Genomic DNA, 26,258 nt, shown 5'->3' on the forward strand with positions numbered 1-26,258 from the left:
CTATGTAGATATAGACGGCGCATTCTAAGGTAACAAAACCACAACAATTCTTATATTCAAGTGATTATACACTAAAGAAGGAATCATTATATTCCATTTCTGCCAATAAATCCCCCTAAATCCCACATGCTGGAGATTTGATAGGCTCCTTGCCCCATTGTTGTAACCATACAGCTGAGTTAATGTGAGGTGTTAGTTCTGCCACCAGTGGGCAGCAGAGTGCTGTCTTTAAATCTATAGAGAGAGTTTTGTTTAGGTTTTTAGTATAATTGGTTCATCTTTTCAACTTAAACATCACTTTTGACCTGGTCTGATTTATAAGACAAACACATAAACCCCTTTAACAGAAAACACTGATCCAGACTCCCCCATGGACGAGCTGTATTCTCCCAGCGCCCCATGAAATGCCTGTATGCCCTCTGGTATGAGAGCCTGTTGTTAGGGAAGTGTGTGTGTGGGGGGTGAAGGAAGAGAAACATCAGGGCGCCTCCTGCCAACTGTCTCTGCCTGAAATGACAGAGACAGGTGCTCTAAAATCACCGCTTTATACCAGAACTCTCTCACACACACACACACACACACACACTCATGGACACACTGACACATGGAAGCATGCCGACACCCACTCAGCATGCACAGTCAGCCTGCCAGCACACTCAATTATTTCACTGCTCTACTTTCTAATATGAGAGTTTCCAGACTGTAGTATCAACAGTATCTTTGTCTACTGTACACCCGTAACTCAGTGTTTCATTTGTGTAGTTGACTCCTTGTTTATGTTGTTAACATGAGTTTTTGGGGTTTTAACATGAAAATAAAGAAGTTTCTGTGTGGTGAGAGATATTCCAACGTGGTGTTGTGTTGTTTACTCTCTAAAGATCCATATCGACCTTTGACCTGAGCAGACTTGCTGATAGGGTCTTGAAAGTAGAGCTCAGGAGATCCAGCTGTCCCATAGTGCCAAACACATCCTTCCTGCTGGTTGCATCTCCCCTGAGAACATACACCCGACAAGGTAAATGAACTTTCTCGCTCTGTTTTCCCGCCTAAGTTGGACTACAACCACCTCTTCTTGCAGCAGAGGCAGTTGCGTCAACACTTCATCAGTCATGGCGGCGTTTCCGTCAAATTTTGAGTATCGCAGACATGGAAATCTCTGCTTTGACATCACCCACTGAGAGCCATAGATCTTCATCTTCTGCTTTGACATGAGTGTTTAAAATAGCAGGAGATCAAAGAGTTCTGGATGAATGTTCTGAATGTGAGGGCACGGCACAGAGCACGTCGGACAGCAAGGTTACGTATGCGGCCTTATGACATGAAGGTTGATCTGGATGAGACGGATTTAAGAAGAAAACAAGCGCTAAGCTACTTAAAGCCTTAAACAAAAGAGAATGTTTTGCTGTGTATGGGGGCTGTAAAAGAAATGTTTTTATTTCTATTTTCTTCTCAGTGTTGCAGCAACAGATGTCGAAAGAGTTATGAACAGATCAATGAACAGATCGATGTAGAGTGTAGTCAAGGCAGTGCTGTGGTACTTGAGATCAGTCTTGGTCTTGAGACACCTTTTGAAGGTCCTGGTCTTACCTCGGTATTGACCGCATTTTTACTTGGTCTTGTCTTGGTCTCGGAGAAAGGTGACTCTGGATTTTACTTCAAGACTGAACAAGACCACAACTGCAGGAATATAACTTAAGGTGCTTTCAGACCTAGAGTTCGCTTTCTTTAGTCCGAATCAGAGACTCATTTTGTTAGTTGCATAAGTTGCAAAATTGCCTAGAGTTGGTTTGTGTTCTCACCGCAGCATTTACAAGCGGACCAGATTAAATGCCTTTTGTGACAAAGTTGCTCTTGATTGTTCAGAATTTCCATGTGGGAAAAATCCAGGAAGTCAACAAAACGTTGAAGAAGAGTACACTTGCAAGATAAATGTGACACTTTCTAATGTCACAATGGAGGGACAACTACGCAGGTTGATTTTAGCGCTGGTCATCGTGGACTATATTGCTGTCATTGTTCATTTTAGTCAAACCATACAGTTTGAAAACGAGGCGCGTCTCCAACTAGAAAACAATGTTTTGATGCATTGGATGTGTTGAATGTGCATATTAAGCCAGTACAGGAGGAGGTGCACATTAATAATCCTCCAGGACTGTAACATGCTCATGTTTGTTTAACCCAAGAGGTGAATGAAGAGGAATCTTCATTTGTTTTCGTTGGGTGTATTTATAGGAATGTGGCTCTTTTAGTGTCTATGGTTTATATGTTCCACATTTTATTATAAGTGTGTCAGGCAGCATAGGAGTTGTGTTAGTGTGGTTTTGTTCTCAACCCCTCAAAGTCTTGGCCTTATCATGATCTCGCTACACTCAGGTCATGTTCATGAGTGGGTCTCAGTTTAGGTGGTCTTGACTACAACATTGGGTCAAGGAACTGCTGAATAGATTTTTTTTTGGTAATTTTGTGCTAGGATTGGTATCATTGGCTGTTTTTCGGCCTTAATAAAATCTGAAAAATAAATACCGGAGGCTCACTGAGATCGTTATTTGCATCCAAATCTATAGAATGCAATATAATAAGGCTATCATTTTTCAGTTTAAAGTTATAGAGGTTCTGCTTTGGATGTATCTGCAAGTTGTGGAATAGTTCTGATTAGAGCTGAAACACTTAGTTGACTGATTAATTGACTGATAGGAAAATATTCACCAACAGTTTTGTTCAAGGTTTAGTGCTGCGGTAGGCAACCTGAGTTTCCGAGGCTGCATGCGGCCCCTTAGCCCCTCTCCTGTGGCTTTGACCAAATATTAGGCAACATGGAAATGAATCGCGGTTATTTCTGAATTTTAATTTTAATTTTCATTGATCAATGTTGTAGACCTAAGGTGATTCTAACATAATCAAATTGTAAAAAATTGTAACCTATAGGCCTACAACAAATTTACAAAATGAAAATAACATTTCGTCAACGAAAATGTGACTCATAGCAGCGTCTACGGCCTGGTGCCTTTTCTCTAAATTCTGTGAAACATCAAGAGCAGTGGTTTGTCTTGAGTCTCCTTAGCGAAGGTAGCTGAATGGAAAAGTCTTGGAGGAAAATATTTAATTGTATAGAGCATAGACCGATTTGTTTGCTTTTGCTGCAAGGTACCAAATATTCATAAATACTTGACTGCAAAGTAGCCACATTATGGTAATGGAAACCACGAATCGCCCTACCTGGAGCCAGTTTAGTTTGTTTAGTTTGTCCGTTCTGGGCTACTGTAGGAACATGGCGGGCCCCATGGGAAAAGACCTGCTTTTTATGTAGATATAAACAGCTCATTCTGAATAAATTAAAATGTGTTTTTTTTTATTTTCAGGTGATGATACATCAAGGACATCATGTTTGTAACTGCCGATATATCCTGCTAAATCCCGCACACTGGACCTTTAATCGATTGTTTAATAACTGAGTAATTTCTTTCAAGGAGAAATGACAAACATTTCCAGCTTCTGTTTGTTTCTGTTTCTGCTTTTGTTTGACATAATTGTAAACTGAAAATCTTTGGGGTTTAGACTGTTGGTAATTTCATATTTCCTGCTTTGCATGTGTCCAGATTTTACATATTGTCTGTCTTTTTGTCTCTCTGTAAAGCACTATTGTTTGAACAGTGTTAAAGTTTACTTACTTGCTTTCAGCTGGTGGAGACAGTGTCTCTGTCTGCACCACCAACAGCTGCCCTGCTTCTCTCTTCATCTACCTCTCCGTCTCTCTGTTGCTCTCCCTCTTTCTCTCATCGGTCTGTGAGTGACAGCACATGTGCTGGGGTACATGGGAGGGCCGCTGCTGAAATTCTAGCCCCTTACCCCACGACTGTGAGACATACCCCAGCTATGGACAGGGAGGAGCTGTGAGAGACAAACGCTGGGAGAGGAGAAGAGGGGGAGAGAGAGACGCCGAGAGCAAGAGGGTTAGAGAGGAGGACAGAGAGTGGCAGGTTTCAGGGTTGGAGAGTTTGGCCTTTTTCGCCCAGTAGAGCCACTCAGGAGCCCAGGTCTTAGTGGAGGACTCTCAGATCTGACAGTCATCAGAGGTCTGTTCATACTGAGCTTCTGAGTGCAGGCACTGAGGATGGCGGTGCGGATGTTGATGGTGTGTGTGCTCGGCGCCCTGCTTTGTCAGGTGAGTAAAATCATGTCTCTTCATAGCTGCTGTTGACGACAATGAACAAAATGTGTTGATTTATTTGAGTGTTTAAGTGCTTTTGTTTGTTGTCTGTGTTTTGTGGGACAATATTATCTTTAGTTTTTGATTTAGTTTAACTTCTGACGTTAGAGCACAGGTGCCTGAGCAGTAGAGCTAGTTCACCTCTCCACTGATTGCTATAAAAATGTCAATAACAACAACTTGCACCTATTGGATACCTGCTATAAAGGTACTCCACTTGCCCTTGAGTCGTACTGTGCAATACTCCCTCTGTCTCCTCACTCTGTTGTATGGATCTAAATTCAGTCTACCTCCCAATTTTTGAAGACTTCCTGTCCCTTCAGAGTGTGATCCTGTTTACAGAATAACCTTTAGCTGCCCTGCTCTTCAAATACACAGTTTATGTTTTCACCTGAGTGATGTCTTCAACCAAACATCAACTGATTTTCATCAATACAGGCACTAAACTGGCTCTGCAATCAGAGGTTTAGGCTGCTCTAAACATTTCACCCCAGTTGGAAAGAGGATGATGAAGTGTTTTGAGGAGGACGAGACTCCAGATGTGTACACAGGGCTCAGGGCATCATTAGTAGCCCCTGTCAGCAGACGCCATTATGAGATCTAAAATGGATGACAATGTAAACTGACATATTACCAACAGCACTTCCAGCCACCATCAGTCTTTCCCTCTGTTTGGAGAAGTAATGGAGCCCAGGTTGGGAGGGTGACTGAGTTGGCCTCCAGTGACTCTTCAGGGAAGTCTTGCTGGGATGTGCTTTATAAGTCATTGTAAATGTTGCAGATGCTGTGGAGCTGAAATGAATCGCTCAAATTTCAGTCGGTGAGGTATCTCTGAGTTTGTCAAACATTCTGCAAATTTTCAGTTCCTGTGTGGTTGAAAGTTTTATGGTGAATTTAAGCTGCTTTTGTGCTCCATGTTCATATCCCATGGCTAATTGATTGAGGAGAAAACCACTAAAAAATATGTGTTGTGTCTTTTTAACATGGGAATGACTGATCACTGATACAACTGCAGGGAAAACCAGTTTGTCACAGTGAGGCCTGAGCTCTACACAAAAGATATTTCAGTCAAATCCACAGGACCTCAGTTATAATTTCATTCATTACTTTCCATAAAAACAAAAATAAACAAACCCAACACCTGTAAACTTCGAGGCGTGACCTTTAAGATGCAGGATTTCACTCTTCAGGATGGATGCAGATATCGGAGAACTGCTTAAGCTCCGTGCGGTGAGGCAGACATGGGGTTAAATTGCGCCTTCAAATGCCAGAGGTGTAACAAGCCCACGGTCCCCTAATAACAACAAGTGGCTCCTTAAGTTTGTTTACGGTGTGGTACTTTTTAGAAATGGAAACAGTCTGCTCTGCCAAAAATATTTCTTTTGGGTATGAAATAGTTGAGGCTTGAAAGGTGGCTCCGAAAAGTTTACAGCTGAGTCCTTTACAAGGAACAGCAGACTTAGTGGACTCCAATGGTATCCTAACATCACAGCAAAAATAGTCCAACCAGTCCTCACTTTTCCAATAAATCGCTTAAATACGCTTCGTCCGTTGGAGTCCATTTGAAATGCAGTAAGTTGGAGCTGACCACAGCTGCCAGCCTCCACAAAGAAACAAGCTGAAAACCTTTTGAAGCCACCTTTCAACACTTACAACAGCTGGAAACGCCAAAGATACATTTTTGGTGAAGTATTCCTTTAATGAGTGGATCTACATCATTAATGGGGCCTTTTACAGAATCTTGAGTCTTTGTTTTTCCTCCATGTTGGAAGAGGACAAATTCCTAGTTGCTAAAAGACACAAACAAAAGGACGTTAAGTATCGTCTCATTTCTGGTAACAAACCACAGACTAGATTTATCACTGCACAAAATGTACACATTGTCTTCACATGTTGCAGGTGTCCATGTTGGACATATACACAAAACGTTTGGACATGGCTTCTGTTCAATTAAACTAAAACTAATACAAATTTGTCACAGTTTAAAAAATGCATATACATCTAAACCATCAGCAGCTGTCAGTCCAATCCGAAGGCTTTGATCGGCGTCACCTGATACCTTTCAGTTGTTCTCTATTAATTTTCAGTGAGCTGCTGTTGTTTTGAACTGGCCAGTGTTCAGGCCCACTGGGTGTTGTGGCGAGGAGTGGGCAGCAGCCACAGCTGTTCCCAGATGCATACGTGATGCCATTTGTCCCGCTCTGTAATCCCCCCCTCTCGGAAAGAGGAGTGGGCCGTTTCTGAACCATGAAATCGGGTACAAATCAAGAGTCTGTTGCAGCGGCCAGCTGGTGCTGAGGTCTCACTCATCGGAAACAATCAGTCAGACGATTTAGAGTGTGAATCAAAGGTCCTGCTGGGTGTGGATACCTGCAGGCTGTTTTACACTGACTAGGGTTTCAGAGGGAGCAGAGGGTAGAGACACAACTTCTGGATTGTTAAAATTAAATGACTCAACAGTGAAGTGCTTTTTTTTTTTTTAAAACCTCATTATTTTTATGGACCGAGACATGAAAGACCAAGTGGTGACAGTTGCTGTTTTAGAGGTCATGCACAAGAACGAGCTTGCAGCTACATTACAGTGGGTTTGTCATCCGTGCCAGTTTGTATCTACAATGAATAAGTTAATTAACCCACGCAGAGATTTTTTAAAAGACGGCCTTTAGTTACCACAAAAAGACGTCACCATATTACACAAAGCTTTTTTTTTCCTAATTGGTAAAGATTTTATTTTTCAATTTGTACTTGTTTATAATAAACTTTAAACCCCCTTTTTCACTTGAAAATTCCCTTTAAACTTTGTTTTGTTTTTTTAAGGAGTTGTATGTATGACATTCAGAACATTAATATACCGTATATAATGTACTTGCTATTTACTATGTAAAGATATGATGGAAGAGCCCGGTCTTACTCTGAAGTCGTCGAAATCCAGTGCTTAGTCAGTGACTTGCAGCGTCAGAAACCAACAAAAAAATGCGTCCTTTAACGTCAGCATGATATGCGGCCGGTTGCTGTTGTTGTTTAATGGTGTCTGGCAGCATCAGGGGGAAACGCGGCGGGACAAGGACGAAAGTTAAGGCAGCAAAAGTCCAACTGGGGCGGGTGTGAGGGTTGTGGATGGGTCAAACAAACATCGACTTTCACCCAAGAGAGCTGTGTTCGTTTGATCCACCACTTGTCAGATAACACTGTTTACTATTTTTTTCTCCATGGTTATTGAGCCCTACTTTTAGTCTCTGTTTAATAATACAACCTTGCTCAGCATTCCTAAAGCTTGGACATCTGCTCCGAGGGGACGCACACTTGTAGTGGCACCATAAATAGGGTGTCCATGCCCATGCCAGGCAGTCATGACTTAGCAAAGAGTATGGGTGTGGGACCAGTGCTGCTGGTGAATCACTGGTAGAATGTCCAGCAACAGAAGTGACCAGAGGGACACCTGTGTGACCTCTCGCCCCTGTGGCCGAAGGGACTGTCAGACATGCTGCAGACATTACTCCTCGGCTGGACAGTCTTCTCTTGAGTTATTCAAACGACTGTTCCACTCAGACATATCCAGACAGGAGACACACAGGGAAATACACATTTAGTATGGAGACAAAAAGTGATACATACTCCTCTACACAGCTCTGTCAGGGAGGGTGCTTTTACCAATAAATTCAAATGTTACTGGATGGCAGATAGCAGTTTTGTAACATGTATCACACACTGAAAAAGTCACGGCAAGTCTGACCAACTGGTGCAATTTGTCATGGTTACATTTCTTCACATTTGTAGCTTGGTCTAAACATCCCCCCACACCCCAAACTATTACTTTAAACTTTTAAAAACAACCAAAATATCAATCAGTGTTAATGGTTTGCAACATGTGAGAGGTATTTGCATTGCCCTATTGACATCCACTAAAACTTAGTCTTAGTAGTAATTTATTTGTGTCAGTAGTAGTTCTTGAAAGGCGGATAACGCCAATGGCTTTGTGAATGAATGTCAGAAATTGAATGCGTTTGCAGCAGTGGCAAAACTTGGAATGTAATATTTAATATATACATATGGTGAATGTTAGTGTGTGTTTACTTAAGTGTTTCACTATATGTTTGAGTGTGAGATGAGGCAGGTTTATTTATATAGCACTATTTAAACACAAGGGAATTCAAAGTGCTTTACAGAGGCATAGAAGTGTGTTAAATAAAATACATTAAGAAAACATTAAAATTGCATTTAAAAGACATGAGGAAAAAAGAGAAAAAACATAATCAGACAATAAAAATAACCAAAAGCAGGCTAATAAACAGTTGCAGATTAGAAAATGAGTTATGTTATTGGAAACCTACAGTGAACAATAATGTTTTAAGCCCTGATTTAAATGATTGAACAGTTTTAGCAGAGCTTGTTCCACAGATGGGGAGCACAGAAACTAAATGCTGCTTCAACTTGCTTGATTTCTGCTTAGTGAACCTGTCCCAGATAACCTGAGAGGTTTGGATGTTTCGGATCGTAGAAGTAAATCTGAAACATACTTAGCCCAGAGGCCATTTAGTGCTTTATAGAAAAGTAAAAGGATTTTAAAATCTATCTTTTTACACACAGGAAGCCAGTGAAGTGATTTAAGGAGCGGTGTAATGTGCTCCACTTTCTCGGTGTCAGTAAGGACCCGAGCTGCAGCTGTCTGACTGATTTCTTACTTACTTTAGTTGTACACTTTGAGTGTAGCTGATATGTGACCCTGACACATCTCATCTCTTCCTGTTTTGAAATGCAACAAGTACTACAAATGTTTCTACAATTTACAAGGTTTACATTGATACAACTTTGACATTCCTACAGGTTCATCTTTCATGATGGCCAGTGTGTGTATTTTTACCAAATGTAACAACCAAATGTACATCCCCCAAAAGGAGATGTGGCTTCCTATTGTGCCTGTATATCTGGCCTCTCTTTGAGCAATGCAATGATTATTAATTTGATTACGCCATTTTCAACTCCAGGCTCATCGTCAGGGGGACCATAAGTGGGACTGATTACCCAGGGCCTCAATGGGAGGGGGGCTCTGAGAAGCCTGGAATGAAAATTTTGGTTTTGTTTGCCATGTCTTACTTCTAATTATTTTTGTGCCATAAGTAAATTTAAATTGGCTGAATAAATTGGTTGAAAGACTGAACTTTGTATTAAAGAAATGGTGGAAAACTTCTGACGCTCCTCATACCCGTTAAAGGTGTGAGATGGTTTAGTCTGCCCCTGCACTGGGATTCATCTCTGAACGCAGCTGGAGCAGACTGAGACACATATATACAAATTGCAAACTGTAAATAAATAGATTAATACATTTCAAAAGGTGTATGGGAGAGACATGGAAGAAGAGAGGAAGGATGGGGGCCCACAGAGCCCAGAACTTCGTGCTACGCCATAGGGTGTCACCAGTCATCTCCAATAAATAGGGCAAATTCAAAATCTTAGTACACAAACTATGATGCAGCAGATAATTTAGCGCACATATCTTCATTTGTAGTGTTTCAAATGAGCCAGAATACTATTTGCAATGTGCCAGTATCCTTTAGTTCTCCAAAGCCGACATCAGAGCGGTAGGACAGAACTTTCCCGAGCTCCTTAAACACTCCAACAAAGTGCTTAACAGTTCCTCTGTAAGGGCATGTCATCCCCAAACAAGCTGTCCATACTTCAGTGAGGGCTCAAGGTGAAAGGCCAAGCTGTAAAAGTATCTGGGAAAAGCCTCTAAAACAGTTAATCTGTGTGTGGTGTCATCGCTCAGCCTGTCAGAAAAAGCACTCATTGGTCTAATTGGTAACACGACACTTTGGTGTTTCTGCATCTTGGTCTGGTTAAAACATTAGAACTGTGGCAGATACTTGGTGGGGCCACTATCCAAGACACACAGTTATCTTAAATTCAGATTGAAGGACAGGACAAGACACTGATATGTATGAAAAGGAAGTGGGTGGAATAAGAAATATGGTTTGCTATCCGGTGCTTGTAAGCTTCTCTGACTTCCTCTTGATGTTTTATAATCTGGAAAACAGTGGACGAGCCAGACGCTGTAAATATTCCAGGCTCAGCCCAGACCGAGGGGGGTCAGGGGCATGCTAACATGCCTAAAATCTGTACATCATTTGGGAAAAACATGTTAGTTACCAAGAGGAAAAATCATCCAGGAGAGCCTACATCCTAGTTTGTATCCAATTCTTTCTCCAGCTATCTTCATCCTTCTAAAACCATAACACAACAAATGACAAGGATGACTAATTTTCACTCCTGCTGCTCAAAAAGAGGCAAAAAATTACCTGATGTTACTGGTCAAAGTTTCACTAAGCCTGTGAAATACATCAACATCTACAACAGAAGTGTCAAACATACGACCCGTGTTCCAGAGCCTGCCCACTAAAGGGTCCAATCTGGTCCGCTTAATGACTCAACTGAGGGAAAAACTGCAGAGAAGCCACTGATTCAAATGTTTCAATTAAATATACTGCTATTCCTATTCGTCCAAATGAACCAGTCCACAACACCTTGCAAGGACAATAAGAACAGAGAAGAACACAAGTCTGGTGTTATTTTTAGCTGAGAGATCAGGATTGCAGCTACGAAAGCTAGCTACTTTATTGCTAACAAATTAGCATCAGCATCGAAGCCACGCTCTGAGAGTGAGTTTGCTGGGAAACATATTGCTGAAATTGCACTTATTTTTCTATCCTCCTTCAGCCTTCATCTCAGGCTGTTCATCATTTGTTTTGTAGATAGATTGTTCATTAATTGTGAACGCTTTCTGAATGTAAGTTACTTTTAACGTTCCTTCTTTACACTCAAAGAGAGGGGAAAATTTGAAGGCTCTATTTGTTTACAGGTTATTATGCAATGGTTTTACTGATGCGGCCCACTTGAGATCAAATTGGGCTGTATGTGGCCCATGAACTAAAATAAGATTGACACCCCTGATCTACAAGATGGATGGTGCCAAGTTTTGTATAAACACTCACAGCCTTCACATGATGCATCCTAACTGGCGACCCTCTGACTTTTCCTCCAGTTCCCCCTTGAGGTTCACTTTTTTGGTTTTTAGTGAAGTATTTAAATTAACTATTGGATGGGCTGTCATGAACTTTGGTACACACATTAGGTGCATTTACATCCACTTATAATCTGAATAATAGCCCAATCAGAATTAAAATGCCTCATGTAACCACCTCAAATGGTAGAGACTGGCCCCATCTGGCCTGATTGGAAGGAATTTTCAATCGGAGAAGGGTGGTGTTAACCTTTGGTAATATTTTGAATAGGAAAACATTAACACTTAACCTATCATCTCTCTCTGGCTGGAAAAAATATTTTCTTTCTGTGCATGGTTGCTCATGGTATACATCATGGACAACACAGAGCATGATGTAAACATTAATGGCGTCCTACTTGGCTGAACTCTAACATTGGCTAGTTTAGTGGTGCTAGGTGAGTCAGCAGTAGACGCACGCTTCCTTCTGCACAGTGATACAAGTGGCGGGTGTAGTTTGGTCGGAAGAAAATAGTTCCTACATGAAACTGCTCACAACAAGGTCTGTGGATTATCTTGAGTAGTTGGGTCATGATTTCCTGGAAAGAGACATTGCTGTTGAATTTTTGAGATGTATTTTTGGCGCTTTGAGCACCAAAGCAGACATCTCTGCAGCTGATATCTCCAACACTTGGCAACTCACACCAAAACAATCTAGATGGATAAATAGCACCACAGGTGAAGTTTTGATTTTGGTGTGAACTATTCCTCGAACATATTCATCCTAAATATCCTATCGTTCATTTGGTGACAATAGCACTGTGTGCTGGATTTGTGATTTTAAGTTTGATGAACTTGCACTAAAGCTCACGCTGGTCTGCACCTCGCTGTGTGCGTTCTCTAAGTTCGAAAAAGGTGCTCGTGTTACCCAAAGTATACACAAATCAGGCAAATCTAGAATGTGCTATACTTGGAAATACAACTGTGATGCAGCTGTTATTGATGTTGAGGTTAAGTGACAATGCAGAATGCATGCTATGCCTTTGGAGGTCTGAGAGCCCGTACATGCAGAAGTCTTGAGTATGGAAGTAGACAGCGATCGGGATGAATTTGTGTGGGTGACATGCACTGCTGGAATGTGAGTGTAAACATCTCTGTGAGAGTGGAGATGACGATGGCTACAAAAAGTTAAATAGGTAGGGGTCGAGAATATAGAACGGGCTAAGATTAGCCTGCCCTCTGACTCGGCCAGCAGATGCCGGCCATGGTTGCCATTCCTCTCTGCACTGTCCAGCAGCATGCCAAAGGCTCAGTATATCAGATCACCCGCCCCAAAGACAAGGCAGGGATCAGAGGCCATTCACAAAATATTCACATTTATCCACTATCTATTATTCGGGTTATGTATTTATAGGTTACTTAAAAATCTACTGTAACAGGTCATTCATCAGTATCCACTTATATCTGAATGAAAACACAAAGACAAATGTTACAGACAAAGCTGTTTGGCACGTTCATGCATCCACATTTATTTCTGCGTTTATGGGTTTTGCCTTTGAGCTGTTAAACATATGGGAAGTAATGCTGAATCCGGTGAATTCCCACAGAAAAGAAGGAAGCAACTTAACGGAAATGTATATGCTTATGCGTGGGTGGGTGTTTTGTTGATGCACTTGCATGTATATCAGCTAGTGTGTTTGTGGGAGAGAGAAAGCATGTATATGAGTGTGTCTGAGGAATTCCTACAGCGGAGCAGATCTGTAAGGTGACCCCAAACTCCCAGTCAGGTGCAGAGCTCGAGCATAAAGGGGAATTTGTGAGTGTGAGTGGGAATGCGGGTGGGAAAGCACAGGATCTAAATCCATAGTCGACAGCTGTTGTGTGTGTGTGTGTGTGTGTGTGTGTGTGTGTGTGTGTTGTGTGTGAATGTAGTCAGCAATGTGGTGAATGAGAGCTTGTGAAATGAGCATGAGTGTTTGTGTTTCCTGGTCCTGGGATGAATTTGCGCGCAGATCAAAGGGAGCTGACAAAGACGCGTATTAGTGTGTGAAACCTGACGCTGTCTCCCTGCATCCCTTCTGCTCTGGACAATCCAACATTACAGGCCGCCTCGGCGCTACAGCTAGCATACAGCCATTCCTTCAGACCACTGGGAATGTTACAGCACAGAGGGAGACTCCTGTTAAACAGCTGCAAATATCTATAATGACATAATTTGTCCTCCCTGAATGAGAGTTACTGGAATCAATAAATATACTTCATGTGAACTGACTACTGACAGACACTATAGCTCCATGTTTGAATGTTCCTGTGACTTTCCTTTGTGAGTTTCATGCTGTACTTGTTTCCTTCAGGTGTGGAGCTCTGCAGAACCTCATCACGAAGACAAAGAGCAACATCCTCAGGCCCTTTACCCATGGAGAAAAGGCAAGGGAGTGGTCAGGGTGAAGAGGGACTGGATCATCCCTCCAATCAGAGTGCTGGAGAATAGCAAGCAGGTTCCTGAAGACCTTGTCCAGGTAACAAATGTTAAATTATAGCTTTTTACTGCAGTTTTTTTTTTTCTGTGGACAACTGCTGTGTCATTTCTGGTATAAATGCACTAAACAAATAAGTTACCAAGTTTTCTAATCTCTCAAAAAACAATCAGGTGCCCATATGTTCATTGAAACAGGATGGGGGACAAAGTCTACAATCCTCGTTCTGGATAAAAATCAATTCAAACATTTATTAGAAGATAATACAGAGATTTCTTCTGATAGAATCATTCATACATTCATTACCCATAACTGCTTCTCAGGGTTAGGGTTAGGGGGACTGGACCAATCCTAGCTCTCCCCATAGAGTGACGAATCAAATCAAGTTAGCTAGACATGCTAACGTTTGCAGTTTACAGTAGGACTGGGACACATACCATTTCTTTTAATGCTTGGAAAACGCCAGGTTGCTGCTGGGTGTTACTGTTGTGCCTACTCTGTGACAGTTTTCATAATCAGAACCGTATCATTGCCAGCTTACCAGAAATCTGGAGTTCAGAGCTGATCTTCCTCCAAAAGTTGAAGTTTGTTTATCTCAGGATGACGCGATGGCATCACTCCCACTTTTAAGCCCGGCTTGCATATGTTGACAATGACAACATTGGATTTAAGGGTGAAAAAACTCACGAGTAGCAGCCATTAGAGCAGACAAACATGCTGTTTGATTCATTCCTTACACTTTTACTCATGCATTTTTGGTTTTGGAAAGGTAAAAAAAATCACCACCTTCCAAAGTCTCACTTTCTGTCTTACTGCAAGCCCCAAACATGCTGCTTGTCTGCTGTGCACACTGTAGTTATGGTTGCTGAGCTTCAATCAGACAATCTCTGTGTGGGCAAGGGGTTTAGCTAACAGTTAGTTGTAACAGTGCCATGCCATTGTTCCAAAAGCCCATTATTCGGAAACTCCAATAGTCCAAAAAATATCCCGTTGAACTAAAATCCTATTCCTCCAACAGCCTGTTATCCCTAAAGCAAACACCCGTGGCTCCGAAAATACACACTCTCCCTGCAGTTAGAAAGGTTCATGGCCTGCCAGGCCGTGATATTTTATTTCCTGCTGTGGTGAGGACATGACCCACCACACTCTACCTCTGACTGGCTCACCCTGATATACTTAACCTAACTCTCACCAGTCTCACTCCTCTACCTTAAGCTAACCACCCCAACTATGACGGCAATGAACAGGTCATGCCTTTCACAATAGCAGGAAAAAAATTGGCACCTGGAAAGGTAAATTCATTTTGTCCCCAGATCCAGTTTGCGACACCAGCACACAATGCACTAGACCCTGATTCCTGTCCCTGTGGGTGGTGGGCCCACAGGGCGACAGCTCCATGTTATTCTTTCGGGCTGAGACCGACCAGTCCACACTACCTAAGGCCCAGTCACCAGACGCTTGCCGGCCAAAATGAGTTTCCTCTGAGGGGTGTCTGGGCTCAGCCTTAGAGATAGGGTGACGAGCTCGGACATCCGGACGGAGCTCGGATTAGAGCCGCTGCTTCTTCGCATTGAAAAGGGTCAGTTGAGGTGGTTCGGGCATCTGATCAGGATGCCTCCTGGGCGCCTCCAGCTTGAGGTGTTTAGGGCACGTCCCACTGGTAGGAGGCCCCGGGGCAGACCCAGAATACCCTGGAGGGATTACATATCTCATCTGGCCTAGGAACGCCTTGGGGTCCCCCGGGAGGAGCTGGAAAGTGTTGCTGGGGAGAGGGACGTCAGGGGTGCTTTGCTTGGCCTGCTGCCCCCGCGACCTGGCTTTGGATAAGCGGTTGAAAATGGATGGATGAACCTGGAAAGGTCCAATGACATAATTCTGCACAATAATAAGCCATTTGCTTCTTTTTTGGAAATTTTGTATTTTGGGAGCTATGGGCATTCGTTTTTTTGATCCAGTGGGACATTTTTCAGCTATTAAAGTTTTGCAATTTTGGGTTGTTGGAACAATGAGCTGTCCACATTGTGACTGAGGAATCAAAAGGAGGACTTAGTAATGAGAGTAGATGCCAACGTTTTACCCAACGATGTGCATGAACAAATAAATTAATATAATGCAAGTAATAATAATAGACTATGATGAAGATTAGATTGCTATAAGAGAAGGGTCTTATTGTATTTTTCTTCTAAAGACTAAATCCTCATCATGAAAATGCTTCAATGAGCTGATTGCTGATTGTGTGTCACCCTCAGACGGTAAACCATGTTGTATATACTCCCCTCAAACACAACACCATACAGCCATGTGCTGCTGATTGTAACTCTTCATCACAGATGATCACACAGCACAGTCCAAGTGTTTAAAAGACATGTGAAATGTAAATGTTGTGTTAAGGCTGTCACAGGCGACCACTATGTGTGTAAATCCTACCGTACAAGGAGAGATATAGAGCTTCTTTTACACGGTGATGAAAATGCAGCGGAGACCATATGTGAAAGAAAGTGGAAACAAAATGCATAAAATATAGTCTCCTTGCTATTATTAGTCCAGAATATCATTTCCTGCCATAAGTCAAAGGCCTCTGAGAGTTTAAACACTCTTGTCTCAAGGTCCCTATCTGTCAACATACTCACATCTGGCGTTACGACACATGGTTTACAATCCTCCCTCCACCTTCCCATGAGGTTGCGATGATCACCAACTCTATCTTCTCTCTCTGTCTAGATCAAATCGGACAAAATCTTTACAGGTGAGGTGATCTACAAGTTGGAGGGACCGGGGGTGGACCAGGAGCCCAAGAATCTGTTTGAGATTGATGATAAAACGGGAGTAATCAGGAGCAAGCGGCCGCTGGACAGAGAGAGATACAACACCTTCACGGTGAGAGAGCATTTATGGGTGTAACATTTTAAATCACACAGACACTTAAAATGTGTTTTAAAGCTCAGTCAAACAGAAACGCTTAACACACAAGCCACAGTGCACTCAATGAGACTTCACACAGTGTGTTTCAGGGCTTAGGTTCATGTTTTTGTCTCAAAGCATATATCAATGTCTCAGACACCAGCACAAACAGCCAGAGGTCAGTTTCCAAGGGCCTTAATGGGCATCCTGGGAGATACTTCAGAGTGTCTCAGACCAGATGACCATGATGTAACCAAGGAAGTCGAACCAAACATCCTGCACATTTCTTTCCGTCATTTCCCGCATGTGTTGTGCGCAGACACAAATACCCAATGTTACCTTGAATGCTCCATGTTTTCCTCAGCAAAATGCACAACATCTGTCGTGAATAATGGTAAGAAACTACAATCCCATGAATACGGTGTATATTAAGAAACATTTGTCTGCTCTTTATTTGTGTGTTTGTGTAGCTGAAAGCCTTTGCACTGTCGCCAAGTGGAGAGAGACTTGAGAATCCAACCACCATAGAGATAGTGGTGCTGGATCAGAATGACAACAGACCCGCCTTCACCCAGAGCCAGTTTGTTGGCACCGTCTCTGAGTTCTCAGTCCCAGGTACATCCACACATGGCATACTGTATGACCAACTTTTTATTTCCTTATCTTATAGAATCACAATGTTCCAAAAATAAATCTTAAATTAACTTCCTGACATAGTTTAAGAGTTTATTAAGTAGCTCTGAACATCTTTCCCATGTTGTTTGAAAACCGTCTCTTTCAGTGTGTCGTTGAAACAGTACAGTACACTGTGCAACACTTTGAAGCTGCTATAGCCTTTTAGGGTCGACATCACAATGATGTCAATTTATTAGTTGGAGGCAGAACACGACTCACCATCAGTAGGCTCCACAGGAGTCTTAAAATGCCTTCTTGTTGTGTTACTGGGTGCCAGCTGCCACTGCCTGTCAACAAAAACAAAGACAACTAGGGTTAAATGCAATAAGACGAAAGGACTGGATGGACACGATCATCAAAAATGCTCACATGTGCAGTGCACACTTCATATCAGGTCAGGGAAAAAGTATTTGCTGTTGTAGATGAATAACGTTATGTGGATTATCACTGCCACCTCATCAGAAATTGGGGAGGTATTAAGAGGAATATTAGATTTCTCCACAATGCTAACTTTTTAGTGCATTAGCTAACGTTAGCTTCGATAGCAAAACAAAGTGGAGGTAATCGTTCAAGTGTCGTCTCTCTTTGTAAGATTGGCATAGTTATCAATCCATCCCACCTTCAGCAATCCCGTCAAATCATCCATCCACTGAGTGAGAGCATACAGGTCGGCCAGTCTGGTCCCACTGGTCAGTGTTTACTTATTCAAGTAACACTCGTGGTCCCGGAGAGTGACTGACCTGACATGCTGCGTTCATGAATTCAGTCTGATGCTCTACACTAAAATAAGAGTCCTGTTGGTCGAAGAAATGGATCGTTATATTTCTACATGAATTAACAAACGGTTCAGTTAAACACACATTCACTTCACTCTGCACTCTAGTGCTCCGTCTCCCCAGACAGAGTGTTTAGAGTGTGCTCTGTTCCTTAGAGAGTGCGGTGCTCTGGATATCCAAACAGTACATCCTGACAGCATTATGAATTTACTAACGGTGAAGTTTGCGCCAGAGTGAACTCCAGTACTCGGAATGAATATTTCTGAACACATCACTCACATTACTCTCCTTCACTGTCTACAACAAAGGTGCTAACAAGTTTGCCAAATCAACTTACATCAAATATGTCAGTTTTGCATTAGTAGCTTGTCTCTGCTGCCCCAAAGTGGCCAAAAAACAGTTTTGCAGGTTCAAAGTTTTAGTATGCTACATTCAGAGCACTGATACAGCAGCAAGCCAATATTTGCCATGTAAAGACATGGTAGCATGATGGAATTAAGCAGAGAATAAAGTCACACTCTGTGTGTGTTCTGATCCGAGCTTCTCTGTTCTTTGTTTTGGTAGCCAGGTTGGCTGAGCATGCCTGTTAGTGCATGTGAGTACCTGTGTGTGTATCCCATTGGCTAGCTAATCGCCGCCGCTCTGCATTGCTCTCATACATCGGTTACCGCAGATAAGGCCGTCTAAACCCACTGTGGCAACAGCGTCTGCAGAGGCATAGCGTAGAATTGCTCCTGTGTTTTAGTTATCTTAAAAAGAGAGACTATTTACACATATTTCCATAAAAAAATTACAAAGTTTCAAATATAGTTATAAAATCTTTGTTTAACTGGGGCATCGGTGGCTTAGTTGTAGAGCAGGCGCCCCATGTACAAGGCTGTTGCCGCAGCGGCCTGGGTTCAACTCCAGCCTGTGGCCCTTTGCTGCATGTCACTCCTCACTCTCTCTCCCCTTCGCACTTGTCTGTCCTATCCATTAAAGGCTGAAAATGCCCCCCCCCCCCAAAAAAAAACTCTTGTTCAACTGAAAATTACCCTTCCGTTTTCATTCCTTTAAGGGTGATGTTGACTGATAAAATATAAATTCTGTGACACCATGATAGCGTAAAACAGTTATATTTTCTGAAACTGTTATCGTACCTTGAAAATCTCATATCGTTGCATCCCTCCTCAGCACATATGTCACATATCTGTGATTCCTACTGACTGATTTTTCCAGCTGACCAAAGCTTTCAATTATTTTTTGACAGGCACCTCAGTGATGTCAGTGTCAGCCACTGATCAAGATGACCCGACGACAGAAAACGCTTTCCTGAGCTACTCCATCATCAGTCAGGAGAGCATTCCTGCCAACGCTGTTACCAAGACTATGTTTGGCATCAACAACGAGACAGGAGCCATCTACACAAGAGATGTAGGCCTGGACCGAGAGGTACGATGCAGGTTAAGATACAGACTTTTGCAGATCGTCACAGTACAGTCCATGTCACTAAAACATGCTGTATTCTGTTCTAGGTGGTGAAAGGTTTCCGGTTAAAACTTCAGGTTGCTGATATGGGGGGCATGGGACTGACAGCTGAAGGTGTGGCAGTCATACATGTAGCTGACATTAACAACCACGCCCCACAGTTCAGCCCAGACTCGGTGAGTGTCACACAACAACACATGAGGTGTTCTGATTTAAAACACTGTAGTTATAATGTTAGATGTTGAACCTTTTGATTTGTGTTGTGTGTGTGGTGCGTGTAGTACAGTATGACAGCAGTGGAGAACTGGAAGGACTATGAGATCGGCCGGGTGAATGTGACAGACAGAGATGATCGTGGAACAGGAAACTGGGAGGCCAGATATTTCATCACCAACGACCCTGACGGCAACTTTGCCATCAGTACGGATCCTGCCACCAACGAGGGCGTTCTGACAGTGGTGAAGGTAACATCTACGTATCTAATGAGTTTTGAAGTGGTTGTGGTAATGCTATATGTCATGGGTCCATTAGTTCCTAATAATTTCATAGGCTTTCTAGAAGGAACTATGCAGAGTTAACTAAGTTTATAAGCAAAGAAATTTTGAAGAGAGGATTGCTTTATTTAAATCCTAAGAGATATTCATTTCTGATTCATTTCATATCAGAAACGTAATTCTCCATATGTGTTGAAATGTATATTTATAAGTAAATAAAACTGACCCTTTTTGCCTTTACAGCTAACCTTCCATACACTGTTAACAATAGCATTAAACTGTAATTAAATAACTGTAGATGGACCAGTTGACTGACTATTTTACCTGTAATTACTGTCAAGTTGCTTGGGTCTGTCTAGGAACCTTACTATCAATTTATAAGGAGATATGGAAAGGAGAGCATCTGGCTAAACAAAAATATGACCATTCCAAAGAGGGTGTTTTTAAGCAAGTTATTTCTGCACCCCAGGACTGTCCAGTTAGTGTTCGTAAGAGTACAGCATTTATAGTATATCAAATATACATCCCAGTGAACTTTTTCTTGACCCATACGTTTTTTATATCGTATCTTTACAAAAACATAATATCTTCTCCAATGTTAACTGATCTATTTTGGGACACAGGAATAATTTAAATTTTCAAAATGGGTGGCATTGTCCCTTAAAGTCAAAATGTGCATTGAGGCCTTCAGACACAACTCAGCAGCACCATCTAGTGGCTGACGTTAGAAACTACAACTTACTCAGACAAAAATGCTTTTTTTTACCTTTCCTATATTGTTACAGGTCAGTAAATGACTGCAATTTGAGTTTTTGTTAAAAGTATAAATTCATCATTTACTATATATTTTATCAAAGTACAGTGCATGGCTTTCCCTCCACAAACATTTTCTTTCTGCGCTGATTTGTCATGCAGCCTCTGGATTACGAAGCACAGCACGAGTATGTCCTGATTCTGACGGTGGAAAATGTCAATCGTCTAAGCAGCAAGGCTCCCAACCTGCCCGTGAGCACGGCTACAGTTATGGTGACTGTCGTGAACGAGAACGAAGCTCCACGTTTCAGGGAGGACCCCATACACATCGTGGTCCCTGAGTCTGTGGCTCCTGGGACTTTGCTGAAAGGCAACATCGCCTTTGACCCTGATAACTCTGACCTGAGGTATGACGCAGCCACAAAGTATAAGGAGTGTGTTTCAATGATTGCAGGTAAACTAAGTGGACTGTAACTTTTTCTCTGCTCTCCATGGCAGGTATGAGATCAGCAGAGATCCTGAGAGGTGGCTGGACATCAACAAAGATACAGGAGACATTACTGCCAGGAGAACATTCAACATGCGATCTCCAAATGTTAGAAAAAATATCTACACTGCTGTTGTCAAGGTTACAGGTGTGTATCTACTTAAAGGGATATATTGGCAGAAATTGAATATGTAACTCTTGAACAATTAACGCGTAAGGAGTTCTAACTGGGAGAAAATTTAGCTGGGTGCAGTCTGCAATCCTCACCACTAGATGCCACTAATCCCCATAAATCTTACACACTGCTCCTTGTATCTGCCAACCACATGGCAGGCTTGGTCTCCTGTGTAAGAAAATCTGAATAGAAAACACTTTGAGAAAGATAAACAATCATGGATGAGTGTTTTGGGAATGCTTTTGAATAAGCTGCTGTAAACTAATGTGGCATCACTGTGTATTTCTGTTCTCTTGGGTAGATGCTGATGGTGTGTCGACCTCCGCCACAGTGTCCATCACACTAAAGGAGACCAATGACTTCCCCCCTCAGCTCTTCCCTCTGAGCGGCACTATATGTAAGGATGCAGGCCGGAGGAGTTCTGGTCTGATTGTCACTGCGGTGGATGAAGACCTTCCTCCCCATGCTGCACCCTTCGCCTTTGAGATGCCTGATGATCTGTCAGTCAACTGGACTGTTATTCAAGTCAACGGTAAGGAGAGGGCATGAGGGGTGAGGATGGAGCAGGAGGTGTTTTCATGTCATCTCCTAACCTCACACCATTCTCCTTCTCTCTTCAGATACTCACGCTGTGCTTCAGCCCCTCGTAGAGCTGGAAACAGGAGAGTACGCCGTCACAGTGTCTGTGTCAGACTCCGGCAGCCCAGTTCTGAGTGCTTACGCTCAGGTTAATGTCACCGTGTGTCTCTGCGACTCCTTCGGAGACTGTAAGTCTGAGGCCGGGGCTGTCCTGGGCTCCACTGTGGGGATCAGCTTCATCGCTCTCATCATCATCATGGCCTGCATTGCGCTCCTACTGTGTAAGTCTCATCGTGTGTACACCACTCAGTCTCACAAGAATAAAGGAAACATGACCCTAGTTCTGGATATTTTCAAAAATGTGTAAGAAATTATGTGATGTGTTTTTTGGGCCAGAAAAAGAGGCGTGTATAGGCTAGTTTAAAGCATTTTTTAAAGCAGAAATACCATAAAATCGAAGTTTTCGACATGTCAAAATGTGACAATATTCTGCTTTTTCTGTTTTATATTATTGTAAATGTAATATTTTGGGATTATTTACTGTTGGTCGGATAAAACAGGACATTTAAAGATGTGACTTTGGACTGTGAAAGACTGGGATAGACATTTTTCACTATGTTGCAAGATTTAACTGGAGACTAAACGATAATAAATTAAGAAAGTAATTAAGGAAGTAATCAGACAATTAGTCAATAAAGAAAAAAAACCTTAGTGTCTGACATTTAACCAGATAAACACTCTTTAATATACACATGATGGTTTCCTTCTGTTTGATCACAGTGCTGCTTCTTCTGGCCGTGGCGATGACCAGCTGTGGGCAACGCCACCATATCAAGAAAGGAACAGGTCTGCTAGTCGGGGAATCAGAGGACGACGTCCGAGACAATGTTTTCAACTATGATGAGCAAGGCGGGGGAGAGGAGGACGAGGTAAGGCTGCAAGTCAAGGAGAGAGAGGTCCAAACAAACCCTGTAGTCAAGTTTATGCATGTCATCACTGTATTCTCAAAGCACATGCAAAGTCTGTGGCCTCTTCCTCTCACCTTGCAGAATGCCTTTAACATCGACCTCCTGTGGAATCCCCATGATGCACCTTCCACCCCGGGGTCTTACTACCCTGGTGTTCCTCGAGGCAAGCAGCCCCTCAGGAGGGATGCCCCGCATAACCTGCCCTCACCTACTTACCCACGGAGGCCTCCGGCAGATCCCACTGACATTGAGGACTACATCAATGATGTGAGCGGCTTCTATCGTGATCCCATTTGAAAATGTCTTGTAAAGGCCAAAACCATAATCCAAAGTTATTTAAAAGGGTATTCCCACCACTAAAATTCAAAATACAAAACAGAAATTTACTATCACTCCCAAAGTCAATCGACAGGCCTGATAGACAGACTAACACTGAACAACTGAATCTAGGTTTTGCATGTTTTCTGATGCTGTTAAAGGTCCAGTGTGTAGGATTCAGGGGGAGATATTGGCAGGAATTGAATATGATATAATTAGTATGTTTTCTTTAGTGTATAATCACCTGAAAATAAGAATCTTTGGGTTTTTGTTAACATGGCAATTTGCATCACCATTTTTCTACAGTAGCCCAGAACTGACAAACCAAACACTGGCTCTGAACAGGGTTGAGTCATGGTTTCATGTAAGCCACTGTAGTTAGCAAGCCCAATGCTACGAGAGCTTTGGAAGAGCACTGATTTTTTTAATGTGCTTTATTCAGTGTTGTACCAGTTTAAATCACTGGTCTTTTTGTTTTGGAGAGGATGATATCTCTGTGGATAATTAAGCTCCCAGTGAAAACCTCCTGAACGTCTGGACATTAAGTTATCAGAGTAGAAAGGTGAGCACATGTTAGCAGGTGTTGGGCTAGTGGCCTGTCTGCAACGTGCCAAACAGCTTAGCAGAAACACTGATTTGTAATGTGAAACTGCTTTATTTAGAGTTTGTACCACATTAATGCACACTGAAGAACTGTGAGAAGTTTCAGCTGGTTGCAATTTGCAATCCTCACCACTAGATGGCACTAATCCCCATAAATATTACACATTGTCTCTTTAAAGGTTTGTTTCGAATTTAAATTATAAAAATATATACTTAGAGGCAAACAACACTGATTTTGCACAGTGAAGTCTGTTTACAGGTCTTGGGGAGTGCTACTGCATATGTGGGGGGAAAAAAGTTGTATAAAGCCTTTCTGACTCCAGAGTACAGTTATTATAGTATGGAAATGTTAATTTGTTTTATTTTTATTTAGTCCTTCGATTTGGTTTAGATTTCAGTTTAGCTTTGGTCAGTTATGGGAGGTTTTTTTTATCATTTATTATTATTTTTCTTATTTATTTATTATTCTATTATTTTTCTTATTTATTATTGTTTTTATTATTCATTTATTATTTTTCTTATTTATTATTATTTTATTATTATTCGTTTTTTATTTTATTTTTTATTTTTATTTTTTTAAAGAATTGACTCATTTTAGTGTTTTTTTATTTAGTTTTAATGTTAGTTCTTCAGGTATTATGAGGAAAGCCTTGATTTATAGAAGTGTGATTATGTCCATTTACAATTAAATCAGCATTCCTTGAGGATTTGCTTTACCCTTATCAGCTTCATAAACCTTGTAACTGTTCTACCCTCAGGGCCTGGAGGCTGCAGACAACGATCCCAATGTGCCTCCATACGACACAGCCCTGATCTATGACTATGAGGGAGAGGGCTCTCTGGCAGGCAGCCTCAGCTCCATCGCCTCAGGCAGCTCTGACGGAGACCAGGACTACGACTACCTCAACGACTGGGGACCACGCTTTCAGAAACTGGCTAACATGTATGACCCACGTTAAGGTGGACAGCACCCCACAGAAATATGACCCGTGTGCTCCACCACCAGTTAGGGACACAGATCATGCCTCAGGTGTTTTTTTTCTGGACACATTTGAAAAGATTTTAAGTCCAGGACGAGATTTGAGATGTGCCAAGGAGAAATAAATGCGATATAAAACCACAGGCCTTTAATCGAATGTGCCTTAGGTTTTATTGACGATCATCCGGACACAAGTGATAAAATGGCTCTTTGCAAAGTTTTGTGGTGAGCTCAGGAGAAGTAAACGAGACAGTAAAATTGTGAATTGATCAGCAACGAGGAAAGAGAGGAGCCGTGCATGCTTCAAGGCAGAACAGAATGTGTGTTGAAATGATTGTCCATGTCTGGTTGTGTTTATCCTCAGACTTGGATCGCTCAGTAATGACGCATACAACAAGCCTGAGATTGTTTAAAAAAAAAAAAAAGTCTTTATGTATTTCTTTTTTTATATAAGTGATTATTTTATAAGGTAAATTTGCTTTGATATTGATTTTGTTTGTTTTTCTTTTTTTGATCACAAATCCTCCATTCCAGCATCTGTTGATCCTTTTTGGTAAAAAAAATATTACACAACAAAACAAACTGTACCACACAATATCCTGTAGTCACATAGTTTGGAGGTGAAGACTTTGAATTATGTTTTTTTTTTCTTTTTAATATGTTCATTGACTTTAGATTTTACCAGTGTCTACAGAATAAATGTAAATCTTTTATTTAGTGTGTGTATTGTTCATTTTGAAATAAGACCGTCACAGGCTGCACTAGGTTTACTCCCCTTCACTTTTTCACATTAGCTTTAGCTTTATGCTAAACATTTTTGAAAACTATATTGTTCCCACATCAATCTAAACAGGGCAAAAACAGAATTTTAGACACTTTTGTAAATGTATTAAAAAGACAAAACTGAAATATCGCATTAAAAGAAGTATTTGGACCCTTTACTACGACACTTCATATTTAGAGTAGGGGCCCTCCATTTCTCTTGATCGTCTGTGAGATGTTTCTGCAGCTTGATAAGATTCTACCTACCTCTACCTGTAATCGACACACACCTAGCTATAGAAGGTCTCAAAGCCGACAGTGCATATCAGAGCAAACACCTGCCTTCAGAGCATGGAAACAGGATTGTGTCCGTGCACCAAATGCACAAAAAAACCTCTGCTGCTCCTGCTTGAAGTTCTTAATTCTTAAATGGAAGAAGTCTGCAACAACCGGGATTCTCCCAAAGCTAGCCAACCGGGCAAACTGAGCAATCAGCAGAGAAGGACCTTGAGAGGTGACCTGGCTGAGCTCCAGAGGCCCTGTGTGAAGATGGGAGAAACTTGTCGGTGAAGATTCTCAGTCATCCAGGTCATGGTAATCGTAAGTGCTAATAGCTAGGCACATGGACTTGCTTGCGTTT

The 26,258-nt window shown here is 41.9% G+C and overlaps 1 protein-coding gene across 3 annotated transcripts; it reads left to right on the forward strand.

Moving 5' to 3' along the window:
• The first annotated feature begins 902 nt into the window (after positions 1 to 902).
• cdh15 (cadherin 15, type 1, M-cadherin (myotubule)) lies at positions 903 to 25,574 on the forward strand. Of its 3 annotated transcripts, none has more exons than XM_078175068.1 (15): positions 903 to 1,015; positions 3,795 to 4,162; positions 13,559 to 13,723; positions 16,403 to 16,558; positions 17,053 to 17,197; positions 19,283 to 19,464; positions 19,548 to 19,676; positions 19,782 to 19,964; positions 20,910 to 21,154; positions 21,246 to 21,382; positions 21,711 to 21,941; positions 22,030 to 22,269; positions 22,769 to 22,917; positions 23,038 to 23,223; positions 24,636 to 25,574. In XM_078175068.1, the coding sequence occupies exons 2-15, from the start codon at positions 4,112 to 4,114 to the stop codon at positions 24,834 to 24,836; spliced, it is 2,400 nt and encodes a 799-aa protein (XP_078031194.1). In that variant the 5' UTR covers positions 903 to 1,015; positions 3,795 to 4,111; the 3' UTR covers positions 24,837 to 25,574. The 3 variants fall into 3 exon arrangements, with proteins under 3 accessions (XP_078031194.1, XP_078031191.1, XP_033492277.2); XM_078175065.1 differs by having other exon boundaries at positions 905 to 1,015; positions 3,360 to 4,162; XM_033636386.2 differs by having other exon boundaries at positions 913 to 1,015; positions 3,679 to 4,162.
• Positions 25,575 to 26,258: the final 684 nt, after the last annotated feature.

The sequence above is a fragment of the Epinephelus lanceolatus genome, chromosome 2 (genome assembly GCF_041903045.1).
Source record: "Epinephelus lanceolatus isolate andai-2023 chromosome 2, ASM4190304v1, whole genome shotgun sequence".
Taxonomy (NCBI): domain Eukaryota; kingdom Metazoa; phylum Chordata; class Actinopteri; order Perciformes; family Serranidae; genus Epinephelus; species Epinephelus lanceolatus.